At 46.7% G+C, this 23993-nt stretch overlaps 1 protein-coding gene and 1 long non-coding RNA gene across 2 annotated transcripts; both read right to left on the bottom strand.

Annotated features, from left to right (window-relative positions):
* Positions 1-7503: 7503 nt before the first annotated feature.
* LOC309522869 (radial spoke head protein 3 homolog B-like) lies at positions 7504-23658 on the bottom strand. Its single transcript, XM_082206523.1, has 9 exons — positions 23467-23658; positions 20864-20951; positions 19762-19903; positions 17809-17954; positions 16418-16621; positions 14808-14970; positions 13197-13283; positions 10707-11104; positions 7504-7609 (listed from the first exon to the last, which is right to left on the bottom strand). Exons 1-8 carry the CDS (start codon positions 23598-23600, stop codon positions 10728-10730), a joined length of 1341 nt encoding a protein of 446 aa, XP_082062649.1. The 5' UTR covers positions 23601-23658; the 3' UTR covers positions 7504-7609; positions 10707-10727.
* On the bottom strand, positions 7640-8089 carry LOC309523182. Its single transcript, XR_014215277.1, has 2 exons — positions 7746-8089; positions 7640-7704 (listed from the first exon to the last, which is right to left on the bottom strand). It is a non-coding gene; the product is annotated as an uncharacterized lncRNA (long non-coding RNA).
* Positions 23659-23993: the final 335 nt, after the last annotated feature.

Genomic DNA, 23993 nt, shown 5'->3' with positions numbered 1-23993 from the left:
AAAAAGGTCGGCGGTTCGAATCCCCACGACGGGGTGAGCTCCTGTTCATCAGTCCCAGCTCCAGCCAACTTAGCAGTTTGAAAGCACGTCAAAGTGCAAGTAGATAAATAGGTACCACTGTGGCAGGAAGGTAAACAGTGTTTCCTTGCAATCTGGCTTCCGTCATGGTGTCCGGTTGCACCAGAAGCAGTTTAGTCCTGCTGGCCACATGACCAAGAAAGCTATGTGTGGACAAACGCCAGCTCCCTCGGCCTGAAAGCAAGATGAGCACCACAACCCCATAGTCGCCTTTGACTGGACTTAACCGTCCAGGGGTCCTTTACCTTTACCTTTTGCACATTCTCAACAGCTCTTTCTGTTATTCCTTTGCAGGTTCTCTGGCTCACAGACACAAGGATGGGAAATCAAAGCGTAAGGGATTACAGTGGTACCTCGGGTTACAGACACTTCAGGTTACAGACGCTTCAGGTTACAGACTCCACTAACCCAGAAATAGTACCTCGGGTTAAGAACTTTGCTTCAGGAAGAAAACACAAATCATGCTCCGGCGGCAGCGGGAGGCCCCATTAGCTAAAGTGGTGCTTCAGGTTAAGAACGGTTTCAGGTTAAGAACGGACCTCTGGAACGAATTAAGTACTTAACCCGAGGTACCACTTTAAAATTATGGACTGGTCATTTTGTCGTCAGAGGGCAAACGGGCAAATTAAGCAGGGCATCAAATATCCCCCCCCCACTGTAAATATAAATGCACCCTTCCCCACAAATTATGTCACAACCGCCGTGCAGAGATGCGAGAGCATTACCTCGGCGCTTCAGATTTCAAACCTCACGCTGTGAATTTGTACACGACCTCCCCCGTTATTTTTTTATTCTTTTGCAAAAAAAGGGGGTGTTAATCGGCTTCGGGCTCCCGGCAACCCCTGCCCACCCCCCCACCCCACCCCCAGGCACTGTAAATCTACAACCTTGCCTTAAGGAAGGGACAGAGCATAATTGCTTCTTACTTCAGACCTGGAAACAGAATACTCAGAGAGGGGGGGGCGTTGTTTGAAAAATTGTGAACGAAACTTGTAAAGCATCCCCGGGGGCCAGGCTGCCTTGAGTCCGGAGTGATGAGACCCTACGCCTCCCCACCCACCCCCATCATTTCCCAATGACCACAAGGGATCTATAAATAATGCAAAGCAGCTGACAAGCACAGCCCCCCCCCCAAAAAAAATCTGGAACTCGTTACCGACCCAGAACGTGCAGACTTTTTCTCAGAGTCGTCCCATTGAGGAAAGGGCTGAGAAATATACTTTCGGATCCTTCCTCTCCACTCTAATCCGTCAAGATCAGAATCTGGGGGTCTCCGCAAGTCTATTAACTTGTGTTTTAGTCAGATTAATTTATGATTTAGGCTGCAGATGTTTGCAGATGAGCAAAAGGAAGAGGCTGGAAGTGGGGGGAAGAGATGGGTTTCGCTTCCAGACAATGGAATATATTTTTTTTACCTCCCAGCTTGGGTGGGGGGCCTTACATTCCTTGGGGGGCGGCTTCCCAGGGGCTCCGTGGGGGGGGGGGGAAAGGCCCCTGACGAAAATGGGCAGAGCGACGGGCGCGACTCTGAAAACCAGGCAAAACGAGCCCTGAGAAAGCCAAAGAGTTCTGCTCACACAACGTCCAGGCATGGAAGACGTAACATTGCAAGAAACAATTATTGCAGTTCGGAGACAGATTCCAGGCAGATGATGGCTCTCAAAGTGGGGGCGGAGCCACACTGTTGAGGGGTGTGGCTTGAGGAGAGGAGGCGTGGCATGGCCAGAGTCCTTTCCAAAGAATTTTTAGCTTTTTTACTCAAAACCTAACATTATTCATTTCACTTTCAGCATAATACAGTGGTACCTCGGGTTAAGAACTTAATTCGTTCCGGAGGTCCTTACTTAACCTGAAACTGTTCTTAACCTGAAGCACCACTTTAGCTAATGGGGCCTCCCGCTGCCGCCGCTGCACAATTTCTGTTTTCTTCCTGAAGCAAAGTTCTTAACCCGAGGTACTAATACCACTGTATTTGGTTTTGTCATCATTGAAGTCAGGGGAGAGGGGTTGCAACGGCAGCCAGTCTCCACCCCTTCTCCAGCGATTCCTGGCTCTAAACTGGCCTAAACGGTTTTCAGCATCAGCCATACGGCTCAAAATAGAATTGCGGAATCATAGACTTGGAAGGGGTCCCTAGAGCCATCTAGTCCAACCCCCTGAAATGCAGGAATCTCAACTGAAGCATGCATGGCAGATGGCCGTCCGAATAACACCAGCCAAGTCTTCATTCATGCATTCCTTTATTTCTTCGCTCGTCCGCCGTGTTTTATCTTCGCCAGAAAGCATCTGCAGAACAGCTAGCCTGTCGGGAAAACAACACAGTCCCTACCTTTCAGGCTTACCAAAATAAAAACGGTACAGCACAAAAGGAAAGAGGATTGGAGAGGGAAGAGGAAAGCAAGCAATCTCGGGTGCCACGTTCTGAACATTGCAGGGTTTCTCATTACGCTTTTGTTGACCAAACCCTGAATTGATTGATTCAGGTCACTATATTGCAGGCTGGTTGCAGCAGCCAAAAACCTACATTTTTCTGGCTCGTGGGATTGACCAGTCAGACATGTTTTCTGCCCCTTGACCCATAAGTCTGTTGACCCATCGCCTCGCTGCATTCATCCACCTGAAAACCCCATGCAAGAAGACTGCATTTAAATTGACTCCCGATCCCACAAACATTTTTAACAGAGCAATTTCCTGTTAGAGAAAGCCGGTTTGAACTCAATCATCACGGAGGGGGGGGGTGGCGATCCTAAAATTAAAAAGGGGAATGGGGAGGATGAGGGGTCGAATCCTATTCCATCCCTCCCACCCCCACCCCTTTCCACTCAAATTTTCCTCCTTAGGAAGAATTTCCCCATCCGCCAACCCGTCAAGAGATCTGGTTACTTCTGAACGATGCTTGGAGGGGCTTTGTGGTCAACAAGATACCTCCGACTTGGGTGTTGCCATGGCGATAAATACATGCGGTCCCATCTTTCCTTCCTCACCGCCCCCCCCCCCGCAACTTGCCAGAGTAATCTCATTGTCCGCAGATATTCTTGGAAGGGAATTCTCACGCTGCAAGAAGGCAGATGGCCGTGAAGTCTGCTCTCCTTTATTTCCTCACCTGGGCGATGAATTTTATGGCTGCTGGCACGAGTACAAGGAACGGCCGCAGCGTCCATGGGGCATGGTTATATTTCGGGAGGGAGGGAAAGCGGGGGAAGGGGGGTAGTAGAAGGAAATGGGCGAAAATAGACACAAGGCCCAGCTGGGGCTGTTGGTTTATTTTTATTTTTCCCCCCAATAATGTTTATTAAATTTCACACAAAAACGCAACTTTTAACAAACAGAAAAAGAAAAAAAACAATAATAAAAGGAAAAAGAAAAGAAATAAAGTGTTTCAAACCTCACATATACCACCGCATGCAATAAGACTTTGTTAATTAATTAAAATATCCAACTTCATAAACATATTGCTTGACTTCCTCTGATCTCTTCCAACTGAAATTCCATGTAATTAAATGTAGCAGTTTCCAATATCATTATTCCATATAACAATATTCCGGTCATAAATCAAATTTCCTAACTTTTCTTATCATACTTTTTCTTATATGTTTATTTAATCCCAATTTAATCCTAGGCCTAGTTAGTTCTTTCAAGTGGTTACAAATCTTTAATATTACAATATTTATTCAAATAGTCTTTAAATTTCACCCAATCTTCTTGATATTGGATGAAACAGCTGGGGCTGTTGGTTTAAACCAGGCATAGGCAAACTCAGCCCTCCAGATGTTTTTGGCCTACAACTCCCATGATCCCTAGGTAACAGGACCAGTGGTCAGGGATGATGGGAACTGTAGTCCCAAAACATCTGGAGGGCCAAATTTGCCTATGCCTGCTTTAGCGCTGCAGGACAGCTCCTGATATGAGTTAATCTTCATTTCTTGGGAATGGAACACAAAGCACAGCTACAGAATATCCTCCAACATTTCTCCAATGAAAATAGGGACATCCGATTCCATCATCATATTTTAATTTTTGTTCCCTGCCCATCTGGCTGGGTTGGTCTAGACACTCCAGATCCAACGTCCAGCAACAGTGGGCAAAGCACGCCTTGGAGGTCAGATCTTGTGCCCCATGGATCCTGCCGCCTGAGGCAGTCACCTCGCCTCGCCTCTTGGGTGGGCTGGCACTGATGCTGGGAAGTGTGGCCCCTGGAAGATAGCTCTATAGGCCGAGGGAGCTGGCGTTTTTCCGGGTCATGTGGCCAGCATGACTGAGCCACTTCTGGCGAACCAGAGCAATACACAGAAACGCCGTTTACCTTCCCACCGGAGTGGTACCTATTTATCTACTTGCACTGGCATGCTTTCGAACTGCTAGGTGGGCAGGAGCAGAGACCGAGCAACGGGAGCTCACCCCATCCCGGGGATTCGACCTTCTGATCGGCAAGTCCTAGGCTCTGTGGTTTAACCCACAGCGCCACCCGCATCCCGAGAACAGACTTAAAAAGGTAAAGGGAACCCTGACCACTAGGTCCAGTCGTGACCGACTCTGGGGTTGCGCGCTCATCTCGCTCTATAGGCTGAGGGAGCTGGCGTTTGTCCACAGACAGTTTTTCTGGGTCATGTGGCCAGCAGGACTAAGCCACTTCTGGCAAACCAGAGCAGCGCACGGATACGCCGTTTACCTTCCCGCCGGAGTGATACCTATTTATCTACTTGCACTTTGGCGTGCTTTCAAACTGCTAGGTTGGCAGGAGCAGGGAATGAGCAACAGGAGCTCACCCTGTCACAGGGATTCGAGCCGCCAACCTTCTGATCGGCAAGCCCTAGGCTCTGTGGTTTAACCCACAGCGTCACCCGCATCCCTGATAACAGACTTAGGGGACCCTGAATCCATTGCTAAGCGCAATTTTTTCCCTACAACGCTCCCCAGCTGGCTGCGAAGAAGTACTTGACAACAGAATCACATTGTGGTATCTTCTTTATTTTCAGTTCACACAAAATGCTTTTTTGGGGGTGGGGTGCAGCAGGTAAGAGGAAAACAGATTTGACATTGCATATGTTTCCAGACAGAGCTGATCTACACGTTTGGAAAAAGCACACAATAATAGTCGTGCGCCGGACCGTAGCACTTCAGAAGGGAGAAATCGCTGCGCAAAGCGGGAACAGGGAATCTGTGTTCCAACAGATGTCTCCGGATTACATTCTCTATGGGGCTGTTGGGAACTGGAGTCCCGCAGCCTCTCCCCAGAGAGGGCCACAGGTTCCGGAGGCCTGGTGCAAGGAAAAAGAAAACAGCTCCCCGCCTTTGGAAATCTAGCTGCTCAGGGAGGAGGCGAGATTGCGTCTCCTCCCTTGCTTCGGAAAAGCGGTTTGAGCATCTGTTCCGAAATGCTACAGGTGTGCTTTTTTCTGAACAGGCAGATCGCTCCCCACGACAATAAACATCCGTCGCAACGGACTTCGCGACATCAGAGAGCTTTCGCTAGTTCTTTAAAGTATGGCAAACGTTTGGGGCTGTGATCCAAACTCCTGCCATTCCTGGGTTGATGGGTTCAGATAGATGGATACCTGTTCTGTTGCCGCTGCCTGTCCCTCGAGGGAGTTTGGGTCACAGCAACTGGTCAACCAAGAAACCTTGACCGCTGGACCCTTTGTACCCCGGAAGGAGGAAGGAGAGGTGGCAATGGGGCAGGGAGGAGGGTTAGGGGGAAGAAGAGCCCCATAGCTCCTGCCAGAGCTATGGGCATCTTAGAGGAGGCAAGTAGCAGCCGGGAGCGGCTTTTAGCATTGCATCTGACGTCCCGCCATTCTTGAGCCGCCTTGAATGCGGGTTACACAGGGAGCTCAGAACTGCAACCGCACAAGCCTGTTTTCCACCCACATTTATTGGTGCTAAATTTGGGGGTAAGAAAAAAACGCAGGGAGAAGAAAAGATAAACGGTCCCATTTCTTGAACAGGATGTTTAAGATCACATTAAAAGGGAGCGGGAACTTTTTCTAACTAGATGCATGGGCTCATATCCAGCGCTGGTCATATTCAGAGTCAACACGCCCCCCCCGAAATAAAACGGGTCAGATCCGTTTCATTTCGGCAGGTTCCTTCTGAGTAGAGCTCCGCTGGAGACAAGCGTTGGGCACCCTTAGAAGGTGGAAGGGGAAGCAAAGATCAGCCATTTGGCTGCCTCTTCAGTGATTCGTTTTATCCGAGAAGAAAAACTAAGCGGTGGGAGATTTCGCTGTCTTTGAGCTCGTCCGCATTTGCCTTTGACACTTTCCCCCGGGGAAACCCGAACTTTACTGCTGGATCAGAGCTCACATCAGTTGGGTTGGGTTGGGTTGATGTTTGCTCCGATTTATTGATGAAGGGCAGTTGAGACAAGCAGAAAACCGCTTCGACTTGTGCTTTCTAGACTTGGCCCAAGCGCAGATCTGGGTGAATTCTTGGTCAATTCACCCCCCCCCCAAAAAAACCTTACATATAATACCATTGCAACAAAACCAAATTAATCTTAAAATGAATTAAAATGAATTAAATGAATTAATTAAAATTAATTAATTAAATTAATTAAATTAATTAAAATTAATTAATTAGAATTAATTAGAATTAATTAAATTAATTAGAATTAATTAATCTTAAACCGATAAGATACAATCATAGGTAAAACACAAACATGGAAATGCATTAAAGTTATTTAAGAATACGACTGAACGGCAATGCTTTACGGGATAAAACACAAGCAGTGCTTTCCAAAGAGAAACATTTGAAACGAAATAATTAACCTGGTTCAGGGGTGGGAGACTGGGGGGGGGGAGGAAGAGCACAACAACAATAACAACAACAACAATAACAACAACCAATCTATTTATCTCCACAATGATTTCTTTTGTACTAGGAAAATAACATTAAAAGAAAAACGAAAAACCTCCTTTTTTTGCTGAAGTCATGAATAAATCAGACTTATAAGGCAACTAGGTAAAAATGAAATTATCCTAAGCTTTCTAAAAATATATATAGGCATGCACATACGCACAAACATTCTCCAAAAAAATAACACATTTTCTGGTCAAATAAGGCAGATACTATGGTTATAATGCAAATAACTAGGGTTAAACAATGCAAAGGTTGCTAAAAACTTTCTAAACGTCAACACACAGATCTGGCAGAACTTTGTTACCACTTCTAGTCCCAGTGAAATCAAAACCACTCAACAAGTTTAGCTCTGGCTAAATTGTATCTCGCTGACTTCAACAGAACTTAAATAACAACAAACTTCTACCAGATGCCGTCTGGGATTTATTTAGGCACATTTAAGTTGCAAACAATTAATGGGAACATGCACAAATTTTAAAAGAAGAGGAATTCGTTGAAAACTAGTGTGATGTTTCTTAGCGCCGAGTTTTTTTGGGAGGGGGCTAATAAGAGCATAGACCTCGCACGTATTTTTGAAAAACCGCAGCTTTCCATTTATTGCTTGCACCAGGACCAATTAAATTCAGCATTTTGTCAGTTGGCACAAACGCGTTGGTGCGAGCTCCTGGAATCCCTGGAAAGAGAACGGCAAAAAATAAAATAATAATAATAATAATAATATCTTTATTGTCATTGCCCCCTCTCGGGGACAACGAAATTACTTGGCTGCTCCATCCACCCAGGTAGGGCACTCCACACAAAATCAAAACAACTATAAAAACACTAATTAAAACAATACAGTATAATACAGCAAGGAAGATTCGATGACTTTCAAAGTCCGGGCTTCCCATTCAGGGCCGAGATCGCTCTGGAGAAGAAGCTGTTCTTAAGACGGCTCGTTCTTGTCTTCATCGTCCTGTATCTCCGTCCCGACGGCAGGAGCTCGAAGAGACAGTGACCAGGATGCGATGGATCTTTGACTATGTCCAGTGCCTTCCTATGGCACCTTGTGGCATAAATCTGCTCTAAGGTGGAGAGTGGGCAGCCAACAATGCTCTCTGCTGCCTTAACCACCCTGCCCAACCCCATCCTGTCCTGGGCAGTACAGCTTCCGTACCACACACCTAAGCCATAAGTGAGCACGCTCTCAATGGCACAGTGATAGAAGGCAAGCAGCAGTTTCTGCGGAAGATGGTTTTTCCTTAGTATTCTCAAAAAGTACAGTCTCTGCTGCGCCTTCTTCACAAGCCCCCTTGTGTTGACACTCCAGGATGTAATTCTTATGGCCGGCACGAGCTTTATCACTTTTACCGAAGTGAAAGCAGCACACCAGCCTAAAATCGAGAGGGCAAGATGGCAGAAGGTCATGGAAGAAGGGAGAATAATAAGGATATTAATAGACAGGATTGCAAGTTGTTTTCATATGCAATGACACAGCAGCAAGAATATTATTGGCACAAAGATGGAAGCAAGAAGAACTGCCGACGAAAGAAGAATGGAGGATGAAGCTGATGGACTAGGCAGAATTAGATAAATTAACAGGAAAGGATTCAAAACCTGTGGGACCAGAGATTCTTAGAAGACTGGAGGAAATATATGAGCTATTTGAAAAGCAATTGTGATGAACAGAATATACCTGTAGGACTGCAAAAAGTTTTGCAAGGTGGATTACTTGAAATATTACAAGAAGGACTATGAAAAGAATTATTAGTTAAGGATAATTAAATGTACAGTAATAGGAAATTAAGAAACGCAGAATAAGTGATAAAGAACGGAAAATCATCAGAGGTGTTGACGGAAGTCATAAATATTGTATAAGATGTGAAGATATGTTGTAAAACTGTTGGAACTGATATGTTAAAAAATCAATAAAAATGTATTTTTTTAAAAAAAAGGAAGAAGGGAGAGTAATAATTAATAAATTTTATTTGTTTTTTATATTTTGGAAATGTACATCCAGTTGTATTTTATTTTTATTTTTGGGAGGGCCCCCAAAAGAGTGGGGCCCTAAACTATAGCATGTTTGGCTTATATGTAAATTCGATGCTGGCCGAACGTGAACCAGACATGAACTGGAATTAGTTCCTTTGCAGACATGTTGAACTGGAACCAGTTCTTCTTAAAAGGGGGATTTTCCCAAGCTCTTTACCTAAGCCAGGGGTAGGCAACCTAAAGCCTGGGGGCAGGATGCGGCCCAATCGCCTTCTAAATCCGACCCACGGACGGTCTGGGAATCAGCGTGTTTTTACATGAGTAGAATGTGTCCTTTTATTTAAAATGCATCTCTGGGTTATTTGTGGGGCATAGGAATTCATTCATTCCCCCACCATATACAGTGGTACCTCGGGTTACATACGCTTCAGGTTACATACGCTTCAGGTTACAGACTCCCCTAACCCAGAAATAGTACCTCGGGTTAAGAACTTTGCTTCAGGATGAGAACGGAAATTGTGCGGCGGCAGCAGGAGGCCCCATTAGCTAAAGTGGTGCTTCAGCTTAAGAATAGTTTCAGCTTAAGAATGGACCTCCAGAACGAATTAAGGATGTAACCAGAGGTACCACTGTAGTCCGCCCCCCAAAAAAAAGGTCTGAGGGACCGTGGACCGGCCCCCTGCTGAAAAAGTTTGCTGACCCCTGGTCTAAACTGAAACGGATTCCAGAGGAGGAGAACTGAAATCACTGCAACTCACTCGCATCTCAGCCCACAGGCTAGACTGGAAGGCTTGCTATGATGCTTTTGGTTTCGTTAACATCCCAGTGGCGATGCTGCCATCTTGCGGGGAGAACGCACAATAAACAATGCCGGGTTTACGTATAAGCTAAACAAGCTTATAGGGCTCCACTCTCTTGGGGGCCCAAAGAAATTTAAAGGGGGAAAAAACTGGATGTACATTTTCAAAATATAAGATAAAAAAACAAATACTATAAAGCCTACATAAAAAAATTCCTTCCAGTAGCACCTTAAAGACCAACTAAGTTAGTTCTTGGTATGAGCTTTCGTGTGCATGCACACTTCTTCAGATACACAGAAACAGAAGTTGCCAGATCCTTCTATATAGTGAGAAGGTGGGGAGGGGTATTACTCAGGAGGGTGGTGGGAATGGGAGATTGGCAGATAGCTGAGATGAGCCTGTTGACGACTCTTAACGACTGCAATAGGTCTTACAGGAAAAGGCAAGGGGTAAGAAGGTGAGAAATGGCTTAGTCATGTATAATGAGATAAGAATCCAATGTCTTTGTTCAGATCAGGTCTCTCCATGGTTTTGAGTTTGGTAATGAGTTGCAATTCAGCAATAAATAAATAAATAAATAAATAAATAAAGCCAGCCTACATACAGCAACAGTGTTTTGTGTTGTGTAGGCTCCCAGGATGCAAGTCATCCTGCTAGTCTGTTCCCTAAAAAGTCACGGGTTTGCTCCTTTCTATATATAAGGTGCCTACATTCTGCATGGACTGGTTGCCTTCTGATCGGCAAGTCCTAGGCTCTGTGGCTCAAGCCACAGCGCCACAAGCGTCCCATGAATTTGCTGGGGACTCCCTTTAATCCCCCACTTTTGCAGCGAGCGGAGGTGGCACCCAACTTTTGCAACAATAATAATATCTGCTAACTGCCTTAAATTTCAGTCTGGGGAAAGGTGGGATATAATAATAATAATAATAATAATAATAATAATAATAATAATAATAATATTCTTTGGGGCATTGAAGAACTAATTCACACCTGCCCTACCTGATTCATTTAGTAATCCCATCACTGTGGTTCTGGCTCCTTGACTTCTGGCTCTTCTGCTGTTTTGTCCTGATCTGGAGCGGATTCCGGCTGATCTGGGGCTTCCGGCTGGTCTGAAATCGGCGGCTGTTCCGTGGCTTCGGATTGGCCAGTAGCTTCCAGCTTATCCAAGGCTTCTAACTGGCCGTAAACATCTGCCTGATCCAAGCCATCCAGTTGGCCAAGGGATTCCATCTGTTCCATGCTTCCCTGCAGATCCTGGCTCGCGCTCAACAATAATTCCATGGAGGGAATCATGGCGTCTTCCAGGTCGGGGGGCAGAATGACCTGCGGCCGGACCGGCAACACTCCTTTCTCGTAACAGTCCAGTCTCATTTCCATCATGTCTCGGATTAAGTCTGCAAGGAAAGTTGTGTCACGTTAGAAATTGTAGATCCTGCAAAATCAGATTTAATTTGGACCATAGCTGGGATCTGGGGATGGAGTCAAACGCTGATTTCAGATCCATGGAGGCCGCGAAGAGTTTACCCTGTAGATGTCTGGTATACTTCTCGGCTAGGAAGGACAGCATTAGACAGTGGTCTGATGTTGAATGGTTCTGCCTGGGCTTCAGATAGTATATTATGTTCATTTAGAAAGGTTGTCAATTTACTGCTGAGGAATCGAGCATACAGCTTCCCAATTATTGAAAGCAGGCTAATTGGCCTATAATTGGAGGGTACATTTGGGTGGCCTCTCTTAAACATTGGGACTGATATTACCCTTGCTGGTACCTTTCCCGGGAAAATCAGAGGCTCACTATGTCAGGTTCCTATTGGAAGACCGGACAAACGCTAGAACATTAGCAGTGGCAAAGTTTTTATCGGTGGTTGCAAGAACCAGTGATCCCTATCTTCTGAACAAAATGCTTGTTTAACCTGGAGGTAGGCTGTCTGAATTGTGTATTGCTTTGTAATGATTTGTTGGGTCTCTGGAGCGGAATAAAGATTGATGATGATGAAATTGTAAATGGTAATACAGTCATACCATACCTCAGGTTACAGACGCTTTAGGTTGTGTTTTTTCAAGTTATGGACTGCCGAAACCCGGAAGTACTGGAACGGGTTGCTTCCGGGTTTTGGCGGTCGCACGTGCGCAGAAGCACTAAATCATGCTTTGTGCATGCGCAGAAGTGCCGAATCGCAACCGCGCATGCGCAGACGCACCGCTGCGGGTTGCGAACTCTGCGGGTTGCAAATGTGCATCACGCACGGATCACGTTCGCAACCCGAGCGTCCACTGTATCCTCCTAAATGCTCAGGAATTAATAGTGTAGCAGGAAACCCCCCACCCCAATCATTCTGTTTGTACAAACCTCACACACACTCACACTCACACATTACATACGCCACATTTCTGTTATAAATTCATAGAAAAATCAACCATACATCGGATTTGCACAGTTCCATTTTTATTTTACTCCATATGACAAGGACTATCAAAGGGGGGTGGCTTGGTTCTGGTCAACCATAATCCCTTCACCATCCCAGCACATCCACAGGAGCCCTGCCCAGTTGCTATGCCAACCCTGATGATCCCAGACAGAAGACAATCAAGATCACAAAGAACTTGCATATGGGAGTGGATTCAGCATGGACTGAAACAAAGGACAATGATCAGATCTTTCCTCTGGGGGCAGGAAACTGGAAACTCCCCTTTGTCTCCTGGAAGTGACTCATGGGCAGGGGGAAAGGAGGAACCAGCCAGGTGACAGGACACTCAGGTTACCACCACAACTCCTCCCTCAACCCCTCCTTTCTGTAATGTATGCATGATGTTTCTGGGGGTGGGCTTGACCTAGAGGAGGGGAATTTCAAAAGTTTTTATAAGGTCTTGCACACCATCTTTCTGGGTCTTTCCTCTCTCCTGCGAGTGAGGGGAACACCCTGTTGCAACAGTTCAATAAAGGCCAAGTCTACAGGCTGCTGTTTTGCTCCAAGTTATCCTGGTTGGTGTCTTTGTTTTTGTCCAAGGGAGCCCTCGGTTTTTTCCGGTAACAATAGGCCAAAGCCAGTTATGGTAGTTGATTTTGGCGCAGGAATCAGGTACAGATCAGCAATCGCGGCCGGTTTAACTAAACCGGCCGCGTAGACTAAGGGTACCACACCTTTTAGGAGCCCCGCGACAACAGATCGAAATGAATACTGTACGTTTTGTATAATAAAATTGGTTTGCTAAAACTGTTGGTTGGTAAAATAATAATAAAAAAATTTTAGGAGATAATTTGCGAGGGCCCCCCAATAATTTGCAATGAGCCCCCCAACTTGAAGCTGAGGGAGCTGCTTTCTGGCGGTGGCTCCCAAGGCTGCAGTTGCCAGAGAACGAACCAAAGAGCTTTGCTTCTATTTAGAAAAATATATAATTTCGCATTGTTGTTTTGTAAGAAAACAACAGCCACCGAACCTTATTTGCACATGGGGAAAAACCCCACCCCCGGATAATTTAACTTACTGTCGGCTATTGTTCTGCCCAGAACCCGGTTTTCCATGATCTCTTCTATCTCCGACATCATCCCCGGGAAGAAGCCTGTCTCGATGTCTGTGAAATACAAGGAGAGATTTTAAAAATTATTACCCGAATGGAGAAATATTGGAAGGTTGTTGTTTGGTAGAGCAGATGAGGCTGGAAGCAGAAAGAGCTCACCCACTCTGTGGTGCAACAAGGGCAATTAAAAGCTTGCCAATTAAAAAGACTGGCGGTTCAAATCCCTGTGACAGGGTGAGCTTTGTCCCAGCTCCTGCCAATCTAGCAGTTCGAAAGCACACCAGTGCAAGTAGATAAATAGGTACCACTCTGGTGGGGAGGTAAACGGCGTTTCTGTGCGCTCTGGTTTCCGTCACAGTGTCCCCTTGTGCCAGAAGCGGTTTAGTCCTGCTGGCTGCGTAAACCAGAAAGCTGTCTGTGGACAAACGCCGGCTCCCTCAGCCTGAAAGCGAGATGAGCGCCACAACCCCAGAGTCGCCTTTGGCTGGATTTAACCACTCTGGGCGGCTTCCAACAAAAGATTAAAAATACATTAAAATATCACACATTAAAAACTTCCCTGAACAGGGCTGCCTTCAGATGTCTTCTGAATGTCAGGTAGTTGTTTATCTCTTTGACATCTGATGGGAGGGCGTTCCACAGGGCGGGCGCCACCACCGAGAAGGCCCTCTGCCTGGTTCCCTGTAACCTCACTTCTCACAAAGATGGAACTGCCAGAAGGCCCTCGGAGCTGGACCTCAGCATCCGGGCTGGACGATGGGGGTGGAGATGCTCCTTCAGGTATACTGGGCCAAGGCCGTTTAGGGCTTTCAAGGTCAGCACCAACACTTTGAATTGTGCTCGGAAACATACTGGGAGCCAACGTGGGTCTTCAAGACCAGTGTTATGTGGTCTTGTCAGCCGCTCCCAGTCACTAGCCTAGCTGGTAATGTATATACAGTGGTACCTTGGGTTACATACGCTTCAGGTTACATACGCTTCAGGTTACAGACTCCGCTAACCCAGAAATAGTAGCTCAGATTAAGAACTTTGCTTCAGGACGAGAACAGAAATCACGCAGCGGCAGCGGGAGGCCCCATTAGCTAAAGCGGTGCTTCAGGTCAAGAACAGTTTCAGGTTAAGAACAGACGTCCAGAATGAATTAAGTACGTAACCAGAGGTACCACTGTATTGCTTGCTGTTTAGAATAAAATCTTCTCACTCGCTTGTGTTTGTATTGCCTCTGAATCTCATCTAAAAGAACCACCTTGCATTTGGCAAGACAGATGCCTTTCTTGGTGTTATGTACTGAAGTTTTCACCCTGGGCCAGCAGGGGGATACTGTAGAGAGTTATGCAAATAAGGGATCGAAAGTGACGTTCAGTGATTGGATAGTTTCAGAAACTTGTTACAGTAACGTTGTACTGGAGCTCTATATAAACAGGCTGACTGAACCCTTCAGTTCAGTTCTGTTCTGGCCTGTGAATAAAGAAGAGCTGTTTGAAGAATCGCTGTTCGCCCACAACTTAACACTTGGGGAGCCTGAAATCAAAATGAGAGCCCCCCCCCCGCCATCCCAACACACAGCAAGCCACACACCTCTCTCCACTGGGTCGTAGAAGTATCCACTCTCCCGAAGGCTGCCGAAGACGGAAGGAATAAGGTCCGACAGGTAGCGCTGAGCAAAAGCCCGAGCTGCAATCTTCTCCGAGGTCTCTTTCTCCTTCTGAAGGACTTGTAGCTGCTGCTTTTTGCGACGCTCCTGCCGGAGAGACGAAAACAACCGGTGTGGAACTTCTGGGTTTTGTTTTGGGTCTATTTCCCAAGCCATTTCAGCAGACTTTGAATCAGACCCGGTAGCTGATGGTCAACCGAAGAGATGTAAAGACTCTCTCAAGGCAAATCTTAAAAAAATGTACGTACCGTCAAACCCTGGATCCTGGATGCCTTGCGAGTCAAACGTTTTGGCTCCCGGACGCTGCAAACTCAGGAGTGCTGTTCCGGTTTGTGAATGTTCTTTGGAACCCAAACGTCCAACATGGCTTCCATGGCTTACGATTGGCTGCAGGAACTTCCTGCAGCCAATCGGAAGCCGCACCTCGGTTTATGAATGTTTTGGAAGTCGGGCGGACTTCCGGAATGGATTCCGTTTGACTTCCAAGGCACCACGGTAGTATAAACACTGACAACTGGGAGGCACTGGCCTGCGAGCGCTCCAATTGGAGAACAGCCTTTACCAAAGGTGTCATGGGTTTTGAAGACTCTCGAACTCAGGACGCAAGGGAGAAGCGTGCTAAGAGGAAGGCACGCTTGGCAAATCCACACCGTGATCAACTCCCACCCAGAAACCTATCTCCCCTATGTTCAGGGAAGTTTTCTGTGTTTTAATATTTTGTTGGAAGCCGCCTAGAGTGTCTGGGTCAACCCAGCCAGATGGGCGGAATATAAATAATAAAATTGTTCTTGTTGTTGCATGAACGCATGCAGCGTCAGGTGATCTCATAAGAAATCTGCTAGCTGTGGCCTCCAGATATTCTTGGGACAGTTTGTAGGGCAAGAACCAGAAATTTGAATTGGGCTTGGAAACACCACAGGGAGCCCATGTACAGTGGTGCCTCGCAAGACGAAAAGAATCCGTTCTGTGATTCTCTTCGTCTAGCGGTTTTTTCCGTCTTGCGAAGCAAGCCCATTGAAGGATTAGCACTTTTAGTGGCTTTTAGCGGCTTATTTGCTGATTGGATCAGCTGATAAGCGGCTTAGCGGCTTAGGAAAAGGGGGGAGGGGAAAAAAACCACCAGGAACTCGCAAGACATTGTCGTCTTGCGAAGCAAGCCCATAGGAGATTCGTTTTGCGAAGCACCTCCAAAACAGAAAACTCTTTCGTCTAGCGAGTTTTCCGTCTTGCGAGGCATTCGTCTTGCGGGGCACCACTGTAACCTGCCAGACAGGAGATAAACAACAACAGGAGAAAAACAACATTCAAATTTCTGTTTTAAGACCGCCGTTTCTGTGATGTACGTATGATGTATCTGACCAATAGGGAACCTATGTAAGGACTCTATATGGGCTCTTGGATACCCCATAAGGGAAAAGGGCGATTTTTGTTTACAACGCCATCATTCAAGGCACCCCAGGGTGCCACGGCACACGGGTTGAAAACCACTGCTTCTTTCCCCTCCCCGCCCAGCTAGCAGTGCCGGACTCTGTACCTTTTCCTCTCTGTGCCGCCGCTCTTGCTCCTCAAGTCTCTGGACCTCAGCGAGTTCCGCACAGCGCAGCTCGTGGTACGCGTACTGATGCGCCCGCAGGTCGGCGAGTTCCTCTTCCTCCATGACTTCCAGCAATGCTTGCTCGATGGTCTTGCCGACCAAGACCTCCAGCATCGGCCTCACTTCGATATCAAAATCGAAAAGCTGGGGGGGGGGGAGAGAAACAAAGAGGCGAAATCAGAGGTGGGCTGACCTAGGGGAACGTCTTGAGAAATGGTTTTCTTTAAAGCATAAATCTGCACATCAAGACAAACTTCCCGCCACAGCTGTATCTATTTATCTACTTGCACTGGTGTGCTTTCGAACTGCTAGGTTGGCAGGAGCTGGGACTGAGCAATGGGAGCTCACCCCGTCGTTGGGATTCGAACCGCCGACCTTCTGATCGGCAAGCCCAAGACGTTCAGTGGTTTAGACCACAGCGCCACACACTCCCCTTATACAATGGTTTTAACTGTCTTTATATGTGCAGTTTTTGAAATACAAGTTTTTGTTGTGAAATCGTTTTGAGATGCTTTATAGAAAGTGGTTCATAGAAGAAATGGAACAATAAGAGTACTATGCTCTAGAGTCTAGCTCATCCCATCATGGGGATTCGAACCGACGACCTTCTGATCGGCAAGCCCAAGAGGCTCAGTGCTTTAGACCAGGGGTCAGCAAACTTTTTCATCAGGGGGCCGGTCCACTGTCCCTCAGACCTTGTGGGGGACTGGACTATATATTTTTTTTTGGGGGGGGAATGAATGAATTCTTATGCCCCACAAATAACCCAGAGATGCACTTTAAATAAAAGCACACATTCTACTCATGTAAAAACACCAGGCAGGCCCCACAAATAACCCAGAGATGCATTTTAAATAAAATGACACATTGTTGTTATTGTTTAGTCATTTAGTCGTGTCCGACTCTTCGTGACCCCCTGGACCAGAGCACGCCAGGCACTCCTGTCTTCCACTGCCTCCCGCAGTTTGGTCAAACTCATGCTGGTAGCTTCGAGAACACTGTCCCGCCAAAAGGACACATTGTACTCATGTAAAAACACGCTGATTCCCGGACCATCCATGGTCAAGATTGAGAAGGCGATTGGGCCGGATCCGGCCCCTGGGCCTTAATTTGCCTACCCATGGTTTAGACCAAAGCACTACCTGCGCCCCTAGAAGCACTGGACGCGGCATTGGGCACAGTCCAGTTCCAACCCTCCCGGAAATCTGGCAAGGTCCAAAGTCCTGCCTAGACCGTAGTTCTGGAAGCTTGCTAGGCTTGGCTCGGAGGGGTTGGACTAAATGACCGCTGGGGGTCCCTGCCGACTCTACGGTTCTATGGTTCTAACGTACATCTCCTTCCCAGATCTGGGTGGCCACATCTCTGCCGGTCTTTGCGGGGATGAACAGGGGCGTTGCCGGCCGGTCCAGAAACGCGTCCGTTTGGCATTCCATGTCCACTTCGATGATACGGTCCGCAAGCTCTTCCAGGTACAGTTCTGAAACGACATTTGGGATGCTCTTGTGTAGGGGAAGTTTTGCAGCTCTCCCGACCCCGATGCAAAACTCCTGCACGGAGGACAATCAGGATGGAAATGGGACTCCTGACCTCTGCGTGCGGCTGCCTTTGAAGGTGACCCGGAAACTACAACTAATCCAGAATGCAGCAGCTAGACTGGGGACTGGGAGTGGCCGCCGAGACCATATAACACCAGTCCTGAAAGACCTACATTGGCTCCTGGAACGTTTCCGAGCACAATTCAAAGTGCTGGTGCTGACCTTTAAAGCCCTAAACGGCCTCAGCCCAGTAGACCTGAAGGAGCATCTCCACCCCCATCGTCCAGCCCGGACACTGAGGTCCAGCACTGATGGCCTTCTGGCGGTTCCCTCACTGCAAGAAGCCAAGTGTTTTGTGTTGTGTAGGCTCCTATTTTGTGATGTGCAAATGGCTTTAGATACCTATTAGGTCCATAAATTACCATCTAGCATATATTCAACACAAAAAAACCAGTGACAATTTGTTGACAAAGGACAGGTGGACATATAAGGGGCCCCATTACCTTCAGTAGCTTAGGGCCTCGTCAAACCTAAATCCAGCCCTGAGCACACGTCTTAATTCGTGATATATTGCCAGGTTCAAAACTATGAAACCGATATCACGACATAGAACTGGTTTGGGACGAAAATGTATCGCTCAGCCCTACTCATAAGGAAGCCTATTTGGCTAGTTCAACAATGAATTCCTCCATTAGATATTTTTAAACCTGGGGATTAGAAGGGATTTGGGCATCATGAAAACTAACCCACAATATTAATCAGAAACTAATGTGGAGGGTTGAATTTAAGGTTGGGAAGGATGTGCAAGATAACAAAAGCATTCTGGGAAATGATTTATAATGAGTTGGGAAAAAAATGTTTAAAATAATGTTTGTGGGGAAAACAGAAGGTTTTTTACTAGGAATTTTAGGCGCAGAGATACCAAAGGAGCAGAAATGACTATTCATGCATGCGACGACAGCAGCGTGGATACTACTGGCCCAGCGATGGAAAGAAAATAAAGTCCCGACCAGAGATGAATGACTGATGAGGATGATGGACTACGCCGAAATGGCAAAAATGACCGGGAAAATAAGAAACAAGGAAGAGAGGAGCTTTAGTGAGGAAAATTTACAAATTACCTAAGGTAAAGGTAAAGGGACCCCTGACCATCAAGTCCAGTCGTGACCGACTCTGGGGTTGCGGCGCTCATCTCGCTTTATTGGCCGAGGGAGCCAGCGTACAGCTTCAGGGTCATGTGGCCAGCAGGACTAAGCCGCTTCTGGCAAACCAGAGCAGCGCATGGAAACGCCATTTACCTTCCCGCCGGAGCGGTACCTATTTATCTACTTGCACTTTGACGTGCTTTCAAACTACTAGGTTGGCAGGATCAGGGACCGAGCAACGGGAGCTCACCCCGTCGCGGTGATTCGAACCGCCGACCTTCTGATCGGCAAGTCCTAGGCTCTGTGGTTTAACCCACAGCGCCACCCGCGTCCCTCCAATTCCTATAGCTTGTCCACTCATTCAAAATCTTTTGACATTTGTTTTCCCATGTATCTTCCGTCATTACCTGTTCAAATATGTCAGATTGTATTTATTCAAAAACATAGTCATTCCACTTTTACATTGTCCATTTATCCTTTCCACCCTGATGCAATAACAAGCATACCAGCTAAGATCATAGTTTTATACCAATCTTTCTATATTACTATTCCCCAGTATTCCTGAGATAAGCATTTTGCCCTTCCTCGCCACCTGGCACATTACCTGTCTGAACGTCAACATGCCTCCTGCCTTCTAAAGGTTCTGGGGTTCTTGTCTGAAGCTGATCCCTAGCTCTCCTCCGGGCCAACGCTTTACGCTGGGCTTCCCGCTGGCGTTGAAGCTCCAGAGGATCGGGTTCACTGCTCTGGCGGAGGGGATGGACAGAAAGAAAGCGGTTCATGCAGTGTCCTTAATCTTATTTATTAGATTTCAACACTGCCCTATAACCCACAGCTACTCAGGGTGGTAAAAGACCCCTGGGCGGTTGAGTCCAGTCAAAGGCGACTATGGGGTTGCGGCACTCATCTCGCTTTCAGGCCAAGGGAGCCGGTGTTTGTCCGCAGACAGCTTTCCGGGTCATGTGGCCAGCAGGACTAAACCACTTCTGGCGCAACGGGACACAGTGACGGAAACCACAGCGCACAGAAACGCCGTTTACCATCCCGCCACAGTGGTACCTATTTATCTACTTGCGCTGGTGTGCTTTTGAACTGCTAGGTTGGCAGGAGCTGGGACAGAGCGACGGGAGCTCACCCTGTTAAGTTGTGGGTGAACATATCAGACGACACAGCGATTCTTCAAACAGCTCTTGTTTATTCAGAGGCCAGGACAGAACTGAACTGAAGGGCTCAGTCAGCCTGCATATATAGAGCTCCAGTACAACGTTACTGTAGCAACTTTCTAAAACTATCCAATCACTGAACGTCACTTTCGATCCTTCATTTGCATAACTATCTACAGTATCCCCCTGCTGGCCCGGGATGAGAACCTCAGTACATAACACGCCCGTTGTGGGGATTCGAACCGCCGACCTTCTGATCGGCAAGCCCAAGAGGCTCAGTGGTTTAGACAACAGCGCCACCCATGTCCGGATCCCAAAAGCCCCTAGCCCAGTGGCTTGGACAGATGTGCCGGTGGGAAGTGGAGTCTGAAGGCGGCAGCAATATCCATCACTAGACTTCCCCTGGACAAAGTTCATGCCCAAGCCTTGCATCTTGCAGCAGCTGGTTCCACTGGTTAACTGCACATTGTTCCTTTTGCCTGGAATGTGCAGTCAAAATAGATACATAGATATGTCAAAGTTTACGGGAGAAGGAAAACTCACCCATGGTAAGATGTGAAGAGCGTAGGTGTTGCCCCGAATGACTCGCCTTTCATACATGAGATTGGCATAGTGATAGGGCTCCTCTTCCCTGGAAGAAAAAACATGAAGAGGGACAGGATTCAAAAACAGCACTTAGCATAAATTAGCAACGAAGCGTTAGAGAGCAGGGTGTCATTGTCCCCATTCCTGCTTCTAAATCTGCAAGGCTGCCGGAGATGTGAGAATAAATAAGCTCTCCTTAATTTGCAAGTTTGCAAACCTGTCAGAGGTATTTGTGCCCAGGGGGATTTTGTGATAGAAATTCTTACAGAGTTCCGGGCCTTTTTATCGCAGCAATAATAATAATAATAATAATAATAATAATAATAATAATAATAATACAGGTGCCAGGATATTTCTTCCCTGAAACAAATGTGTTCTTTAAAAATGTGAGCTAAAAGGGACATGAAATTGTGCTTTTGTATTCAACTCCCAGCGAAAATGAGAATGGCGTAGTTTGAGAGCTAACGCAGAGAACGTTCTTATGACTGTTTTTGCGTGGTTTTAAAATGAACTGGGAATCGTTTGGTTCCAACTCTGCAAGAAGAGAAAAATCACACATTGGATTTCTATTTATTTTGTAGAAGGAGAAGCAGTTTTAATTTTTTAATTTTTAAAAACACTCTTAAGCTGAGGTCGGCTAGCCATCTATCATGGATACTTTAGCTGAGATCCCTGCGTCACAGGGGGTTGGCTAGAGGACCTTTGGGTGTCCCCATTCCAACTCTACCATTCCATGATTCCTTTGCAAACCAACTGGGCAGCCGCACACACTTAAAAACAACAACCAAACTATCAACAGCAGCAAGTTTGTTCTTTGCACCTCTTTCTTTCTTTCCAGCACTTTCTTAAATTTCACAGCATATATAAAAATTATCCAGAAAGAGAGAGGGGGGGGGGACATTACAATATCAAGACCATTCCCAACTGAAAAGCATCAGAAACAAACAAAATAAAACAATTCCGTTTTCTAACAAAAGCGGAACATTTAAGACCGACCCAAAGCAAAAGCAAACAGGTAACAAACCCATATATTTGGGAGCGTTTGGGTTGTCTGAAGTATTTACATAAGCAATGATGCTATAGCAGCCTCTTGCAAACATGGGTCTGTGTTGTTTGCTTCCTCTGGCTATTCTTCAGTTCATGTGCAATTATTATTATTATTATTATTATTATTATTATTATTATTATTATTCCGTTTCTAATATGCTGTCCTCTGCGACCAAGCATCGCCCATCATAGCTGGAAGGCCTGTAGTACCAGCATAAGAATCTAGTAGTAGTAGTAGTAGTAGTAGTAGTAGTAGTAGTAATAATAATAATAATAATAATAATAATAATAATAATAATAATAATTTATTATTTATACCCCGCCCATCTGGCTGGCTTTCCCCAGCCACTCTGGGCGGCTCCCAACAGAATATGAAAAACACGATAAAACATCAAACATTAACAACTTCCTTCAACAGGGCTGCCTTCGGATGTCTTCTAAAAGTCAGATATCGTTGTTTATTTCCTTGACATCTGATGGGAAGGCGTTCCACAGGGCAGGTGCCACCACCGAGAAGGCCCTCTGCCTGGTGATCTCATAGGTAAGCCAGTCCCAGGTTGTTAAAGGCTTTAAACCCCAACAGGGGCTCCTTGAACTTGGCAGACACCTGGATGCAGTTGGAGGATGGATGGCAGCTAACAGATTGAGATTGAATCCTGACAAGATGGAAGTACTGTTTTGGGGGGGACAGGAGGCGGGCAGGTGTGGAGGACTCCCTGGTCCTGAATTGGGGTAACTGTGCGCAGCCTGGGAGTCATTCTGGACTCACAGCTGTCCATGGAGGCGCAGGTTAATTCTGTGTCCACGGCGGCTGTTTATCAGCTCTGTTCTGCCCGGACACTGAGGCCCAGCCTTCTGGCGCTTCCCTCGCTGCAAGAAGCCAAGTTACAGGGAACCAGGCAGAGGGCCTTCTCAGTGGTGGCACCCACCCTGTGGAACGCCCTCCCACCAGATGTCAAAGAGAAAATCAACTACCAAACTTTTAGAAAACATCGGAAGGCAGCCCTGTTTAGGGAAGCTTTTAATGTTTAATAGATTACAGTGGTACCTCGGGTTAAGAACTTAATTCGTTCTGGAGGTCCGTTCTTAACCTGAAACTGTTCTTAACCTGAAGCACCACTTTAGCGAATGGGGGCCTCCTGCTGCCGCTGCGCGATTTCTGTTCTCATCCTGAAGCAAAGTTCTTAACCCGAGGTAATACTTCTGGCTTAGTGGAGTCTGTAACCTGAAGCGCCTGTAACCCGAGGTACCACTGTATTGTATTTTAATATTCTGTTGGAAGCCAGCCAGATGGGTGGGGTATAAATAATAAATTATTATTATTATTATTATTATTATTATTATTATTATTATTATGCGCTGGCAAGGCCTCGGCCGGCATTCTGCTTCTGGGCTGAGTGCAAGGGATGCCCCACAGCGAGCGCATTGCTGTAGTCTATCACGAATGTCGGTTTGACTCTTTCGGGCTGAGCCCTTCCTTCCCCGGTCCAGCCTGGGACCCTAAAAGTACTCACGTCTCGTTGGCATCAATAGAGGTCCGGTACTTCTGCCTGCCCGGCAACGGCCTGGGACGGTTGCAGTACGAATAGGTGGCAGAGGGGCCTGCCGCCGTGCCGTCCCGGCTGACGATCACCGACGTGGAGGCCATGGCGGCTCACAGCAGCCTCTGGCTCCAAGAGGGCTGGGCTGAGAGCAGCAGCGCCGAGAGAGTCTCCTTGGCAACCGTCGCCGGGCGACACGGACTCCGTTCCCTGGCAACCGTCGCCAAGGTAAACTGATCCCTGCCACCTGACCCAGCCGGGAGCTGCCTTCGTTGACATCCGTCCAAGGGAGCATAACTATGGCAGGGTGCTTGGAGTTCACGAAAGGGAACTTGATTTGTGGGCTACTTTTAAAATGAGGCTGCATTTTAAATTGCATTTTAACCTGTATTTTAAATTGGTTTATTTTCTTCCCTATTATGTTTTTACTGTAATTTTTATTGTTGTTAGCCACCCTGAGCCCGGCTCTGGCTGGGGAGGGCAGAGTAATAATAATAATA

The sequence above is a fragment of the Podarcis vaucheri genome, assembly GCF_965113315.1.
Source record: "Podarcis vaucheri genome assembly, chromosome: 18".
In the NCBI taxonomy this organism is placed as follows: Eukaryota; Metazoa; Chordata; class Lepidosauria; order Squamata; family Lacertidae; genus Podarcis; species Podarcis vaucheri.
This window is presented reverse-complemented; position numbering and strand designations above follow the sequence as displayed.